Below are 15,330 nucleotides of genomic sequence, written 5' to 3' on the forward strand. Positions count from 1 at the left end.
CCAGAACCTCCTTTCATCGTGGCGTTCAACCTAAATTTGTTCAACCTAAATTTGTTCGTGATACAATAGCTACCACGGGGTTTCCCGTTTTGCGGGGGCCGCCGAAAAAAAATCGGCAGAGGCGCCTTCCCACGCAAAGGGGTTCCGCAGCACCGGTATTGTATCCGAGTCACGGCACCAATTTGTTTTAAATGATCAGAGCCAATTTCCAAAATCAAAGATTTAGTTAACAAATTTGAAAAGCAATTTCGGGAAACGCCACGATAAATCAGGACAACATCGATCGAATGTTGGGTGAACAATCCAGGAGCAGCAAAGGGTGCTTCTCCAGAGTACTGCCCACGCATTCGGGGTCTCAGGGGAGGTGTTTTAGACCATTTTTCTACCCTGAGGCGTAAACAAGACGGTAACGAACCCGAAGAATATGACATCATATACATAATACAGTCATTGGAATGTCCGGTATCCCACAAGGAATATCTGAAAGAGTTTCCTGAGAAATTAAAAAGATGTCTGAATGAAAAAGTCTCCGAATCTTCTGTCGGGAGGTTTCTGCCGCCCTCCACCCAGATTGGTATGGGATCTCCTGATGAACTGTGAAGATGTGGTCAGCCCGCGATTAATGGGTCGTTTCCCGGTTATGTCTCTGGCAGATGTCGAGGTAACACCTTTGGACTGTGAAAAGACTGTGGTGTGGAAAGAGATGCCCTGGAACTGTTTCCAGGAATTCAGGGGTTTTTACATTACACTGTAAAGTTTTAATACACACAACTTTAATCCATGCATTTAATGCTATGTATCTATTACGTGATCTTCCATTCTGCTTCAGCCAAGGCCACAATCTGCCTGCACCAGCCCCGGGGCGCCCTGACTTTGAAAGGCGTCACTGGGGCATGGAAAGCCTCCTCTTCCTTGCCGCAGGGAGCTGGGCTCTGCACTGCACAAAGCGGCTGCGGAGGTCATAGCCCAGCTCACTCAGCCTGGGCCCGGATGGCTCCTGAGCAGCCCCGAGCACTGGAGACTGCCTCAAGCCTAGCACTGCACTCTCAACAAGGCTTTGGTGACAATGTGGAGGATCTGTAGTCTGCCTCCTCCTCTTCCTCGGCAGGGACTCGTGGTCAGTGTGCTGCACAAAGCGGCTGCGGAGGTCGTAGCTGCCCAGCACGGATCCGCTCGTGTCTCTGGGCCACAGCGGGGTTTGCTCCTCAGCAGCCCTGGGGGCACCAGCGCACCACAAGCTCCTGCTGGAAGGTCCTGAAGCTGCCCCGTTCCCAGAAGCGTGGTCACAGCTTGCAGGGTCCCTTCTCTCTGCAGGGTGCTCACAGTCCATGGTGTCCACAGAGCAGCTGTGGCTGTCCCTGCCCCACAGCGGGGATCTGCTCCAGGCCTGCTCCCTGCCAAGCTCTTCCACAGCCACCAGCATGTCCTGGAAAGAGAACAGTGGAGAGTTGCTGCCCTTCCCTCCTGAAAGGGCCACAGTCAGTGGGGAACCCCCACAAGTTCTGGGAGGGGACATTTCCGAGCCTCACAAAGGCTCTTCTGGAGTGCTGACAAGGCCGAAGGGCCAAAGGCCCCCACATGGGATGGATCCAGATGGGATGAATCCAGGTGGGATGCTTTGAGAGGAAGCAGCATTATGGCTGAGAAGAATGCTGCAGCGTGGGACGGGGAAAAGGAAAAATGCTGCGATCCTAGCAAGAAATCCACTGCTCCTCTGGTGCCCTGGCCCTCCATCCCAGAGTTACCTTTATCGTGCCCAGCAGCCCCTGTGGGCCAATAGAAGCCGCCTGCTTGCTGCTGGCTGCTGCCCAGTGGCTGAGGAAGGGAGTGGCATATGGTGGTGCCTGTGAGGAAGAAGCCTTCTCTACAATCTTCAGATCAGAGCATCTGGAGAAAAAAAGGGTCATCTCAGTTTAGGGCTGTTGGCGCAGCCTCCTCTGGGGTTCAGTCGTTTTCTTGCAGAGGTTTCTGTCACAGAAGACTTAACCAAGGCCACTGCTGGCAAGTTCAGCTAGAGCCTTCCCACCCAGTCTGCTCCTGTCACAGCAAATCCTCACCTTTATACCTTCCACAGCCTCCGTTTCATAAATTCACAGACTTGCTTGGGCGGGAAGGGACCTTAAGGCTCATTTTGTTCCACCCCCCTGACATGGGCAGGAATGCCTTACAGTGGACCAGTCTTCTCCATGCCCTGTCCAACCTGGCCTTGAGCACTTCCAGGGATGGGGCACCCACAACTTCTTTGGGCAGCCCCTTCCACTGTCTCATCACCCTCACACTGAAGCATTTCTTCCTAATATCTAACGTAAACCTGCCCTGGGTCAGCTGAAAACTGATACCCTTCATCCTGTCCAACCCTCCCTGATGAAGAGTCCCTCCCCATCTTCCCTGGAAGGCCCCTTTAAATTCTCTTGCTCTTCTCTACATAAGTCCAGCATCAGAGAGCAGACAAGTTACATCAGGGCAGCAGCCTGAAGGAGAGACATGGGGTAGTAGAGGTTTCATAGCACTGAATGATGCAGGTAGTGATTGCATTCAGTGACAAAAACACTCTGGAGTATGAGAAGCAAAACAATGAAGAGGGAAAAGGAAATGCCTTCTGAACACATCTGATCCTGGTTGTTACCTGGCATAAAAGAGCAGGTAGGCTTGCTGCCGGAGAGCTGTGTCAAGGCAACAAAGCTCCACAGACTCATCGTTCATCTGGTACCACAGCCCATTGCTGGCCTGTGAAAACAAGGCAAGGATTTCCTCATGGTTTCTGTCCAAAAACACTGGCAGAAAACTAAAACAAATTGTACGTCAAAAAAACACCAGTCCAGCACCTAAAGAGATCTTCTGCCCCAAAACCTTGGCTGTCAGTAGCACTGACGGGAAAGTTTCTTTTCCCCAACACACATTCTCCGCATTGGGAAGGAAGGAAGTTGCTCTTTACCTTTGTGTAGCAGAAATAGTGTCCTTCATGGCAGCTGACCCCACTGTGCACCAGGACAGCATACAAGGAGTAAAGGACGGCTTCTCCCTCCGCCTGGGACATGTACGGGCGAAGGTCCAGGTACTCGGGGTACTCCACAATCTATAGAGACACCAAGAGGGCTCACAAGTGACCCTGATCTGTGGCACAGAACAGCCTGCCACATCCAGGCTCCACAGGTGTGGAAATACATCCTAGGGGCTCATGAACAGCTGGTTTTCCACAAAGCGACATGTCATGGTTCGGGTGGCCGGAAACTGCTCTTGGCCAAAGCGGCTCTGTTGGAGAAGACAGCTTGCCTGTCTTCCTAAGGGAATCCTCTCCCCAGAAGGGAACATGACTAAGCCAACACGAGTGGCTCGTGACAAGCTCTGGGAAATCTGTTCCAGGAGGAGAAAGCTGCCCAGCAGTTGTGTACACACCTTGTGGATCTTCCCGCCGGTGAAACAGTCAAACCTTTTCAGACACACCGTGAGAACCTTGGGTGCGCAGTGGACTGTGAACGTCTTGGAAGCAGCAGCATACTTCTTACACCTTGAAACCAAGCACAGAGCCCAGTGCTGAAATGCACCCAGTTCTACCCCAAGCTGGACAGGCAAGCTCTCCTGTCTCACACAGCTGTTGTTATTTTAAGGCTATTCACTGCCATATTTTTTAAAAAGCTGCATCTCATCCGTGTGCAGTAAACCTCCAGCAGAAGATGACTTCTGCTCAATGACATGCAGCCCCCTGACACAGGATCTGGTGTTAATATGTTCTCAGTAATCATCTTACTGGCTACATTGAAAGCAGTTTTCACCGTCCAGGTGCTCGGGTGTCACAAAGTCCTCCAGGGCTGCACCGAGGGACAAGGCTGCCTGGGGGAGTAAGAAATGAGCATGCTGAGCTGCAGGAAATTCCCTCACCCAAACATTTCCCAGGAGCTGACAAGAAAACCCCTGCAGCTGATGCTGAAGAGATCCACCATGAACCCATCCAGAAGGAGGCAGAAAGAGAGGATGATGCTGAACATCTCCCTGTGTCCCAGCAGCTCCTGGAGCCATCAAGAGCACCCTTCCTGTACCACCACTCCTTCCAACTAATGACAGTGTGCAGGGGCAGCAGTGGTGCCAACAATCCAACCCATCAGCCTGGGAGCCAGGCAGGTGTCATGGGAGGGCAAAGGGAAGAGGGACGAGGATATATCAAGGGCGCAGAGAGGATAATGCTGCTTGTCCAGCTTCAAAACAGCACCTACAGAGAGACCAGTGCCACAGCCTCTGCAGGAGGCCATCCATTCCCCTTCCCACCCACCCCCCAGATCTCTTGGTGTTCGCAGTCTACGTTTTTAAGGGAAATAAATGTGTTGACTCTGGAAAGCTGCAGGGGCCTTGGGAATGTCTTCAAGCACAACTGCAGAGCCTCTTACCTTGATATCCAAAGGGACATCCAGGAAGGGCTCATAGGAGTCAGAAATGGCTTTGCAGTTGGAGCAGATGACTGCAAGGAAAAATTCAAATGCTGAGCAATGGGAAGCTGACTGGCCATTGCCCATTTACACATTGTACCTTGTCCCACCAGCCCCAGGACCAACTGTCAGGCACAGGCAGACAGAAGGGCACAAGCAATGTCAAAGAGAGCAAGAGTTGTGGAAACGTACCTCTGGATCTCAGAAAGCCCCCAAATATCTGATGGACAAGGGTAGTGGATTGAGAAGAGAGGTCCAAGCTGGAAACAAGAAGTAAGACAGAGCATTATCTCCTCAAAGGGTTTTGCTTGGCCTGAAAGCCCAGGGTTTAGGTTTTCCCTTGAGGGGAGCACATCAAGCAGTCCAAAGGGTTCAGAGCTTTGTGAGAGTGATTTGCTTGTGCTTACTTGCTGAATCCACTCAGACAAGCTGTCTGCATGGCATTGACAGTACAGCAGAAGAAATCATGGGCGTCTTCCTCCCTGCCAGGCTCAAAATGTTCTCCAATGCCTAAGAAAGAAGAAGTTTGCAGTTCTCTCACACAAGAAGGGAAGAAAACCTGTCTAAGCAGCTGGCATGACTTACGTGTCAAAACCCTGAGGACAGTCAGAGGCAGGATGACACTGACAGGGGAATGCATGACCTGGTTAACGTGGGCTTCCATGATGCACAGCATGCAGAAACCCTTCTGGTGACCTGAAGAGGGACACAGGGAAGGTCCTCGGGTTAGCAAAATATCCGCGCAGTGGGATACTCCTTCTCTTCCACTCCCGCCCCAGTGCAATACTCCACTCCTCCCAATATCCCAACGATCCCAGGGCATTTTAGTGGGCAGGAGATGTTCTTGAGAGAGATGCTAAACTGACAGTTTTCTGTGCAATAAGCCAAGAGGGTTTAACTTGCAGGAATAAAGACTTGGAGCTAGAAAGAGGTGTCTTTGTGAAGGCTAAGACAGCTGGGCAGGACAAGTGGCTTCTAGGCTAGAGTGTTCAATGAACATAAACTCATGGGGCTGACAAAGGGCTGCTGTTCTCCCAAATGGGATTCCAGGTTCTGGGAATCTTTGGTATTTGATTCAGAGGTTTTCAGGAGATGTTCCAAAAGCACTCACAGGTCCGGCTGTGCTCTCGGGACAGCAGGTAGTTGGCCAGTGGGGGGGTGTAGGTCAGGCACTGCAGGACAGAGTTGAGGAAGCACGTGTTGCCCACATTGAGGAGCCCTGTTCCAGCCCTCTGACTCTGCTGCCAGACCATGCAAATCTTCTCCGGTGGAAAGAGGATCCTTTCTGGAGGAGCCATTCCCTCAGCAACGACTGCAGAGAAACGCCATTTGAAAGGAGATGAGGGGAGGAACAAAAGCACATTTAAACTTTGAATTTTCTACACAAGCAGTCAGGACAACCAGCTCAAACCTTCAACTCCGTATCAGGGGAAGCCTAGCACTGCCATTGAAATTTACTGGTTGGGAAAAGTCTGGTCCCCTGCTTACTTTGCCAAGAGTCCAACAAACCCCAGCTCTGATTTCTGGGCCTCAGGGTACCTCCCTTTCTCACCAGAGTTGCAGATTGCATTGCTTTCCCAGATTGCAACTGATTGTAACTTCTTGAAAACGAGCAAGTGCTGATCACAAAAGGTAACTCCAGGATGTCAGACCTCTCTGTGAGCAACGATGCTTCAGAGGCCTGTACATAGTGACACAGGAGAGACAAAAGGTGTTTTCCTGTGACTAATCATAAGCACCTGGCTCAGTCTGGCTGCTCTCAGGAAACATCCCAGAGTTCACTCTAGGATGTGTGCACATCACTCTGGGATCTGACCACCAGTCATGTCACTTGCCTGTGGGATTCACAAAGTCCAAACCTGCCAGTGAGGCTGTTACTCACAGGAATTGTTCCCTGGTGTGGTCATTGCCTCCTCTCTCAGGAACAGAGGGCACGGCTCTCGATGACCAAGGAGATCAGGACGTGCTCCAGAAAGAGATCAGTGTCAATCCTGTCACCTGATTGCAAAGAAATTACTGCAGCTCACCAAAAGTATAAAAACCCCAAAGAAATACAACCTATAGAACAGCATTTGCCATCAAGACTTTCAGTGATGCTTGTACCAGCTGCTGAACTGCAGGCTCACACCTTTGTGATCAGTGTCAGAGCCCCAGGGCACAGGAGGTTCAAGGCTCCTTCTGAAGTGCCCCAGTGCAGGTTACCTTCTCTGAAGAGGCCCTGCTGCTGCTGTCACAGCATCAACAGCTTGTTGACTCTCTGTGGCTTTCCCACCTCCTCTGCAGGAGTGACCAGCTTTCAGCCACTGACTTAACTCCTGCCTTTGCTGCTCTCCTTTTTCCGCCTTTTCTGCCTCCCTCCCCCCTGCAGCAGCCAAGGTGGGCTTTTTGCCATGCTGCACACTACACACTACAGTCACCCCCTAATTAGCTATCCTAGACTATAGTAAAGAAAAGAGAATCAGCAAATAAGAATTCTAGCCTAGGCTGTATCTGGGTAGCCTACGAAGGCGTGACAGCTCAGCCTTCAGCTAGGAAGGTATAAACCAGCCTAGACTTTCATCCCATACCTCCTTCCGCCATCTATCCCAAGAGTCAAATCATGATTACCTTTGACAGGATGAAAGCTGAAGACAACAGTAAACAATACTGGTCAAAAGTAAACAAATTTCTTCAATAGACTGCCACGTCAGTAGCGAAAACCGATGCTGAGTTATCCTGAAGGCCAGCTCTTTTGTTAGCCTGCTTTCAGGATACCAACCCTGAGGTAAGTGGGCTCAGGTGGAGTCATTGGGCAGGTGAGGTCACAATCACTGCAGAGGTGTCACATCTCTGCCCCTCTGTGACACAGGGCCACACAGGGATGAGGCCCATGGAGACCACCGAGCCACGTGGTTCCTGGGCACAGGAACTCACACGGTTCCTGTCACAGGTGGAAGTCACTGAGACACCTGCTGATGAAGGGGGGAGTTAATTTCATTGACAGGCTGGCAGTGCTGCCACTCCTTCATCCAATAGGGTGAAGTTTAATAAATCCAAGTACCGAGTCCTGCATTCTGGCCACAAAAACCCCCTGCAACGTTATAGGCTGGGGACGGTGTGGCTGGACAGTGCCCAGGCAGAAAGGGCCCTGGGGGTTCTGGTACACAGCTGACTGAACATGAGCCAGCAGTGTGCCCAGGTGGCCAAGAAGGCCAATGGCTCCTGGCCTGGATCAGGAATGGTGTGGCCAGCAGGAGCAGGGAGGTCATTCTTCCCTTGTACTCAGCATTGGGGAGGCAGCACCTCGAGTGCTGTGTCCAGTTCTGGCCCCTCAGTTTAGGACGTGGAGACGCTTGAGCACATCCAGAGGAGGCAATGAGGCTGGTGAGGGGTCTGGAACACAAACCCTGTGAGGAATGACTGAGGGAGCTGGGGATGTTTAGCCTGGAGAAAAGGAGACTCAGAGGTGACCTCATCACTCTCTACAACTCCCTGAAAGGTGGCTGTAGTCAGGTGGTGGTTGGTCTCTTTCTCCAGGCAGCAACTGACAGAACAAGAGGACACAGTCTTAAGCTTCACCAAGGGAAATACAGGCTGGATATTAGGAAAAAAGTTTTTACAGAAAGGATAATAAAGTATTGCAGTGGTCTACCTGGGGAGGTGGTGGATTAAGAAAAGATGCGTTTAAGAAAAGACTGGATGTGACACTTGGTGCCATGGTTTAGTTGAGGTTAGGGTTGGATTGGACTTGATGGTCTTGGAGGTCTCTCCCAACCTAATGATTCTGTGATTCTGTGACTCCTCCCCCAAAGCACAGAGCCCACACAGTGCAGGCCTGCCCAGAGCTGGCACAAGGCCGATCACAGCTCTCTCTGGCACGCAGGCTGCTGGGGATTTCTGTTCCACTCCTCCCAGGCACACTCCTGTGCCTCTGAGGCTCACCCAAGCTGTCACAGGGTCATTCCCAGTGAATTTTATCTGCCCTCAAGGTACACCCATGGCCTGACACTGGACTGGCACCTCCAGAGGCTGTGTTGGGTGAGCCTTGGCTGCCAGGCCCACACCCAGTTGCTGCCTCTCCTGGGCAGCTTTTTAGCAGCTTCACATTCCCTCCTTCCTCCAGGCCTGCTTAGGCTGGGTTTCATCAGACACAGCTTTAGCCAGGTTCCCGCTCAGGGTGCTTGGAGGCAGTTCTGTTCCTGCTGCACTTGACCCGCCTGGTTTTGGCCTGTGCAGCAGGCAGTTGGTGTTCCTCGTGCTCCAAGGAGGCAGGCAGCTGGTTGCTATTCACCCCTGATGCCGTAAGATTTTCGCTTTTTTCATAAATTTGTAATCCTGCAATTCTGTAGTGTAGAACTCTAAACTCCATATACAGTGTGGGCTGCTGTCTCCCCATTTTGGTCAGACACAACAATTCCTCTCCAGGCCTGGCAATCAAGGACACCTCACTGCCTCAGGCCCTGAGAAATGGAAACAAAAGTCAGTTGGGGGGAGCAAACTGGGAGTAACTTCATTACCCGAAGCTGGAAGAGGAAGATTAACCCCCGAGATGCAAATGGACCAACCTCATAAAAGTGTGAAAACCCGTGACCCGGGGTCCATTTTTGGGTGTAGCCCTTGGTGGCCTTTTTCTGCCCTACATGTACCTGAAGGCCTTTCAATAGATAGAACAGCTTTTTACTCCCAAAACAGCTGGGAGCTGCTTTGGGGCGGCTTGGGGACATTTTGGTCACTTGCAGGGAGGCTCGGGAGGCCTTGGAGTTCCCCTGCCTGCTCCAGACCCAAAGTGCTGGGAGTTTTCTCTCTCTCCCTGCCCTCTTCCCTCCCCAGCCCACGCGCTCCCAGAGCTGTCCCTGGGGCTCTGCGTGGGGCGGGCCGGGCGGTGCTCCCGTCCCAGGCCAAGCCATTCCTTGGTGTGGCTTTGACCTTCCCCAGCCAGACTGCTGCAGGAGCGCCAGGCTCTTCTGGGGAATTGGGGCTGAATCGTAGAAGAAGGACTTCACCATTAGAAAATTGTAAAGCAGTAATGTTTTATTTCCAGCTGGGACACACTGGGGGATATCTCCTCCAACGTCTGCGTACCTGGTGAGGAAAAGCTCCAGGTTTAAATACACATTGGTCCCACAAACCCACACCTCCGCACCTGCCCATTTCCCGCCTTTTCTCATTTCCTATTCTGATTAGCTGTCACACCTCCTGGCGGTTGTGACTTGGGGTCTCGGGAGGAAGGCCAACGTCTTCTTCAGGTTGATCTTCACTTCTGGGCAGGCGCACTGGAGGTTTGGCTATTTTTCAGGTCACTTTGCTCTTGCCAAAGATGAAGAGCTTGATTTTGTTGGATTCAAGCCACAAAGTTCTGCTTTATCAATTTTTGATAAATACCTAGGTCCCGCTTTGCTGAGTTTCACCAATATACATCTTACCTATATGACTTCTACCTAGTAACTACCTAACAACCAAGCTTAATAGCTGATCTTCTATGTGTCCTCAGTACAGGCTGTTTCTCTACTTCTACAAAATCACCAAAAGCTGCTTCTAAAATCTCGTCTTTTCATATCCATAAACGTCCCCCATATCAGGGCTGTTTTGGAGACTCAGCCAGAGCCTTGCTTTGGGGACTGGGACAGGTCCAGCAGCACAAAGCCAGCTCAGGGGCACTGAGCAGGACACAAAATCTGCTACAGAGGTGCCACTGGCCACAAGAGCAAATGAGGAAATGTTCCTCCCCCTGCAGGTCAGAGGGAGCAGTGGGTGTCATCAGTGGGGTTTGATGTAAGGTGGAGGTTGGAGCAGGCTGTAAAAGGGACTGGCTGGAGGAGGGCAAGGCTGGACACTGCAGTGGTCGGTGTGACACGGAGCTGTGGCAGGCCTGGTCAGTGCAGGTCAGAGGCTCGGGCACCTCTGTTTGGAGGCACAGGGCACCTCAGGGGCTGGAGCCTAGCTGCTGTCAGGAGAGGCTGCACTCAGCAGTGCCTCTGGAGTTGAGAATCTCTCTCTGATTCCCTTGTGGCTCTTGTGCTACTTCCCAAACAGCACAGAGAAACCCACCTCTGCCTTCAGTGTGCTTTGAGAAAGCCCAGCTCAGATCTGCCTCTTTTCCTAGAGCGGGAATTTCTCTTTCTCCACAGGCTGCAGAACCCAGGAGCAGGTTGCAAAGTGTGGACAGCTGGATGTTTTCAGTGACCACTGGGGCTTTGGGCCTGTGTAAATCCATGGGGCAGAGGGTGGAGGATGCTGGGATCAAGTGCCAGGATTCTTGTCTGCAAGCTGCAGTGGAGTGCATTGTGTAATTCCTGAAGCAGAGATGCTCACCTGCCTCTCCCATCAAGTGGGTTTGCATTTCGGGGTCCTGTATTTCTTTCTTGTTGTCTTTCGCAAATCCAGGCAAAAACGCGCATTTTATTTCAGTTCTTCCCCTCACCTAATCCCCTACCCAGCACCTTGCTGAACTCTCCTGGGGTGCTGCTGACTCCTAGGCTTGTGTCATATGTCCTTTCTCGAGGATTATTTTATTCAGCAAACTCCCTGGGGAGGACAGGAAAGCTGCAGAGGTGAGCCCAGATGTCAGCGCAGAGCCTGGGTGTCCTGAGGCAGGACGTGGAGCTGATGCAGGCCAAAACTGGCCCAGGCAGGTACATGGAGCTTGCAGTGCCATAAAAAAGAGCCACAACCAAGAGGTGTGAGGAGCAAGTGGAAAACGCTTTCTGTCGGCTCTCAGCTGATGCCATGTGAAGACTTGTGGAGATTATACGAATATAGGAATAAATGATCAGTAAGAAAGGGCTGAGAATAGCAAAGACAGCCACCACAATGACTTGGATTTCTCTTTGGAAAGTGTTGCCACAGTGCAGGTCCAGGAAAGGCTGAATCTCACAGAAGAAGCGGTCGATGGTAGAGCCACACAGGGGTGAGCTGAACGTTGTGAGGGTGTGAACCAAGGCCACAGCAGCTCCACAGATGTAACTCCCAGCCACCAGGCTCCTGCAGACCCTGCTGCTCATGATGATTGTGTAATGCAAGGGGTAGCAAATGGCAAAATAACGATCCAGGGACATGGCAGCCAAGAGAAAACATTCAGCAACTCCAAAGAAAAGGAAGAAAAACATTTGCAGTGCACATCTTGTCTGGGAAATACTTACTGTTCCCACCAGCAGGTTCTCCAGAATAGTTGGGATAATGACTGATAAATAGCAGATATCCAAACAGGACAGCTGGGTGAGGAAGAAGTACATGGGGGTATGAAGGGTATTGTCACTGTTTATAATGAAAACTATCACTGTGTTAGCCATCAAGGTGAGGATATAAAGAGATAATAAAACTACAAAGAGCAAAGGGTGCAAATGAGAGATTTCAGGAAAACCCAGGAGTCTGAATTCACTCAATCCACTGAGGTTCCCAATGATCATCCTTCTTTGGTGCTTTGTAGAACTCACTTCGTTTTAGTGTTCAGCAGCTGATGAAGCTGCAAACAGCCAGGCAAATCTGCAATCAAAACACAACTGGCTGCTTGAAAAGACAAAAGGATGACTAGAATTTAGAAACTGAACAGATTTTGAAAAGATCTTCTGAACAGATTATAAAATGTTTCTAAAGAAAATAAGACAGTCTTATGTGTTTATTTTTGACTGATTCTTCTTTCATAGCACTGCCGTCAAAGTTTGCATATTCAGTACTGTCTTCAAATGCTCAGCTATCACTTTTACCCTGTAGAAAAAGAAAAAAAAACATGGCAGATATCTTTTTATGGACTAACCAGTTCAAGTCCCAAAATCATCAGTAGCAACATTTGAATATAACAAAGGTAATTTCTCTGTTACCTGTTGGGGAGTGTTGTGGAAGAAGAGGAAGGGAAAAAACCCCTAAATTATGAGGTCTCCAGAAAAGCTTTCAACTCTGAGCACTCTGCAGTGAAGTAGAAGAGGGGCTTTTCCACAGCTCTTTATACTATTTGTATGTATTTATAAAGTCCACCGAGACTGGCTAGTGCTGATTGGAGCAATAAGGAAGAGCTGTTGGATAAATATGATGCATATGTATGAGTTGACTCACAGCCACCTCTAGTTTTACATAACTTGGAAAGCATTTCTGTATAAACCCAGATATCCTACAGAAATACAAGGTCTGGTTTTACTTTTCAGTAATTACTATTACTTCATAACGCAGCCAGATTAATGACAGAGTTGCCACACAGTTTTCTCAACAAAATTTGAAGGTGAAGCAAAGATGCAGTCTATATTTGTTTGGGGATAAGGGACAAAAGATTCACTCATTACCAATCTTAATTTTTATTGTATCCTATTTAAAGATCTTTTTTTATTTAGCCGTTGTTTGGTTTATTATGTGGTCTCTTATTCAGATCCATCAGCAACCCCACATCACCTCTCTCACCACAATGCCCCTTTCAATGCCAAAGAGATTGATTAAAGGTTGAATTTCTGGCTGATACTCACATTTCCGGTGTTAAGACGTCTCATTCGGTCTGATCCTTTCTGCTCTGACTGTAGGACTGTCTTTCCCCACTTTTATCCTCAGTCATTGACTGTAGGGTGACCTCTGCATCACAGTCATATCCTGTGAACAGCAGAAAGTGATTTTGTAGGGAAGAACCACCTAATGTGATGTAGGTGTCTTCTCTATGGTAAGTGAAAGCTTGAAAGTGCAGTATCTTTGTTTATGTAAACAGAAATATAATAAAGACATATTCCTTATTATGCACCAGCAGCCGGGAAAGTTGAACGGTGCAATGGCCTGCTTAAAACTACCTTGAAGGCACTGGGTGGGGGAACCTTCAAGAATTGGGATATTAATTTAGCAAAGGCCACCTGGTTGGTGAACACTCGAGGTTCCACCAACCGAGCAGGTCCTGCCCAATCTGAGCCCTTGCAAACGACAGAGGGAGATAAGGTTCCAGTGGTACACATGAGAGGTATGCTGGGAAAAACTGTTTGGATTAATCCTGCCTCCAGCAAAGACAATCCCATCCGTGGGGTTGTCTTCGCTCAGGAACCAGGTTGCACCTGGTGGGTGATGCAAAAGGATGGAGAGACCCGATGCATACCTCAAAGGGACCTTGTTTTGGGGTGAACTACCCATGACAATGTGGCTGTATCCATATTTGCATGTATGTATATATATGTATATATATATTAACAGTTTAAACTCAATGTAATATGTTGGTATGGGAAAAGAATTCGGGGTGGATAATGTTGGGGGTTAGGTTTGTTCCTTCTTTCTCTAAAGAATTTTTTCCCCATAAGTTACCAAGGAGACCAAGTGTTGGATACTTGAGAGTACTTAACCGAAACAAAGAGGTGGACAAAGCTGGAAGGGGGAGATAACCAGGTGAAAGACAAAGCTTGAGGCAGCTGAGGGCTCTTCTTTTTCCAGCGTTCGGGGAGGGAGAGAACGGCTGTTGCTGGCTGGAAGAGTTTCACTGTGGCCAAAGGGATCCAGTCCTGGAAAATCTACTATCACCAGTTTGGCCTAAATCCTGAGTTTTCCCGACCACCTGCAGGAGCTGGTCCAGGCCCTGCCTCGCCTTTGGCTTCTTCGGCGCTGCTCCTCTTGCTGCAGCGTGACCCTGCACCCCCTGCGCTGCCGGGACATCCTGCCCCTGCCTGCCGGGACACCCTGCCATCCCAGCTACCAGCCCGGGACTTTTCCACTGTTTCAGCTTGGTGCTCTGAGGATCCTGCAGGGACACCGAGACCGAACTGCCCTGGGTTTTGTGAAACAAAGCCCTCAAGGTTCTTGGTACTGTTTTCGTTTGTTATTAATGCTGTAGATGTTTGGGGGGGGGGATTTTTTGTGTTTGTTTGCTTTGTAATACATACTAGTAAAGAACTGCTATTCCTATTTCCCAAATCTTTGCCTAAGAGCCTCTGATTGTAAATTTATAATTGAAAAAGAAAAAAAAAAAGGTGGAGGGGGGGTTTACACTCTCCATTCCAAAGGAAACTCCAGTTGTTTTTTTTTTTTTTTTTTTATTACCTAGCAAATACCTGTCTTCCCAAACCAAGACAAAATGTTATTATTTTTTTCTGGGGACCTACCTTTAGCTTTCCCAAGGGCTCATTCCATGTCTTGGTCCCCAAAATGAAAAGCCCCCGACACCCCTAATCTTCTTGAAAAACCTTTTCATCCTTTATTCTTTTTCTGCAATCCTTCTTTAGGTGCCCCTTCTTTTTGCAGTAAAAACATTCAGGGGGCTCCCTTTTTGATCTGAAATCCTTATCTGAAGGATTTGTGGGTTTTCTCTGCGTTCTTCTTACCTTATCTCGATAACGTTCTTGTTTTTGCACCTCCTTTACAGCTGCTACCAATACCTTAGCCTGTACCTTTTGCTTTTCTTCATCCCTCCTCATGTATATCTTTTGGGCTTCCCTCAATAATTCCTGCAAGGTTTTCTCCTGCCAATTATCCATTTTTTCCAATTTCCTCCTTATGTCCTCCCAAGATTTTGCAACGAATTGTGTTTTTAACACTTCCCCGATAAGGGAATTGGGATCCGCTCCGGAATATACCTGTAAACTTTTCCGGAGTCGGTCCAACCAAACGGATGGGGATTCTTCCTTTCCCTGACATTCTCCAAACACTTTACTGATGTTTTGCCCCCTTGGTACTGCTTCCCTTATGCCCTGAATCATGATACTCCTAAAGTCTATCATATTTCGCCCACCTTCCTCGGTCTGAGAATTCCATCCCGGACTTAGGCTAGGCCATTTCAGGTCCCCGGGAGCACCCTGGGGGTTGCGGCGATCCCAATCTCAGATCCCTGCCTGTCGGATCATGTCCCTTTCTTCGGGGTTAAACTGTGATCTTAAACTGGACATGAGGTCTTCGTAAGTGTAAATGCTACCTCCCAGAAAATCATCGAATCTTTCAGCCACCCCAAAAGGATCATCCAATAACCTGCCCATCTCCTTTTTGA

At 49.4% G+C, this 15,330-nt stretch overlaps 2 protein-coding genes across 2 annotated transcripts; both read right to left on the bottom strand.

Moving 5' to 3' along the window:
* Nucleotides 1-803: 803 nt before the first annotated feature.
* On the bottom strand, nucleotides 804-5,719 carry LOC136301651 (ubiquitin carboxyl-terminal hydrolase 42-like). The gene is made up of 11 exons (XM_066204774.1): nucleotides 5,533-5,719; nucleotides 5,007-5,117; nucleotides 4,829-4,922; nucleotides 4,614-4,681; nucleotides 4,383-4,453; nucleotides 3,749-3,831; nucleotides 3,397-3,508; nucleotides 2,936-3,076; nucleotides 2,627-2,727; nucleotides 1,746-1,887; nucleotides 804-950 (listed from the first exon to the last, which is right to left on the bottom strand). Exons 1-11 carry the CDS (start codon nucleotides 5,717-5,719, stop codon nucleotides 804-806), a joined length of 1,257 nt encoding a protein of 418 aa, XP_066060871.1.
* Nucleotides 5,720-10,909: 5,190 nt separating this feature from the next.
* Nucleotides 10,910-11,806, bottom strand: LOC136301652 (olfactory receptor 10C1-like). Its single transcript, XM_066204775.1, has one exon. The coding sequence runs from the start codon at nucleotides 11,804-11,806 to the stop codon at nucleotides 10,910-10,912; it is 897 nt and encodes a 298-aa protein (XP_066060872.1).
* Between the last annotated feature and the right edge of the window lie 3,524 nt (nucleotides 11,807-15,330).

The sequence above is a fragment of the Chamaea fasciata genome, unplaced genomic scaffold, assembly GCF_029207755.1.
Source record: "Chamaea fasciata isolate MVZ Bird 193981 ecotype frontalis unplaced genomic scaffold, bChaFas1.0.hap1 SCAF_27, whole genome shotgun sequence".
NCBI classification, from domain to species: domain Eukaryota; kingdom Metazoa; phylum Chordata; class Aves; order Passeriformes; family Sylviidae; genus Chamaea; species Chamaea fasciata.

What these genes read in the sequence shown, in the direction of transcription:
- LOC136301651 (XM_066204774.1), bottom strand. Translation starts at nt 5,719, where the DNA reads ATGGCTCCTCCAGAAAGGATCCTCTTTCCACCGGAGAAGATTTGCATG. An exon ending in ATGTCCCTTTGGATATCAAG is followed by an intron (nt 3,832 to 4,382) that starts GTAAGAGGCTCT and finishes TTACTCCCCCAG; the next exon opens with GCAGCCTTGTCCCTCGGTGC. An exon ending in AACTGCTTTCAATGTAGCCA is followed by an intron (nt 3,509 to 3,748) that starts GTAAGATGATTA and finishes CTTGGTTTCAAG; the next exon opens with GTGTAAGAAGTATGCTGCTG.
- LOC136301652 (XM_066204775.1), bottom strand. Translation starts at nt 11,806, where the DNA reads ATGATCATTGGGAACCTCAGTGGATTGAGTGAATTCAGACTCCTGGGT.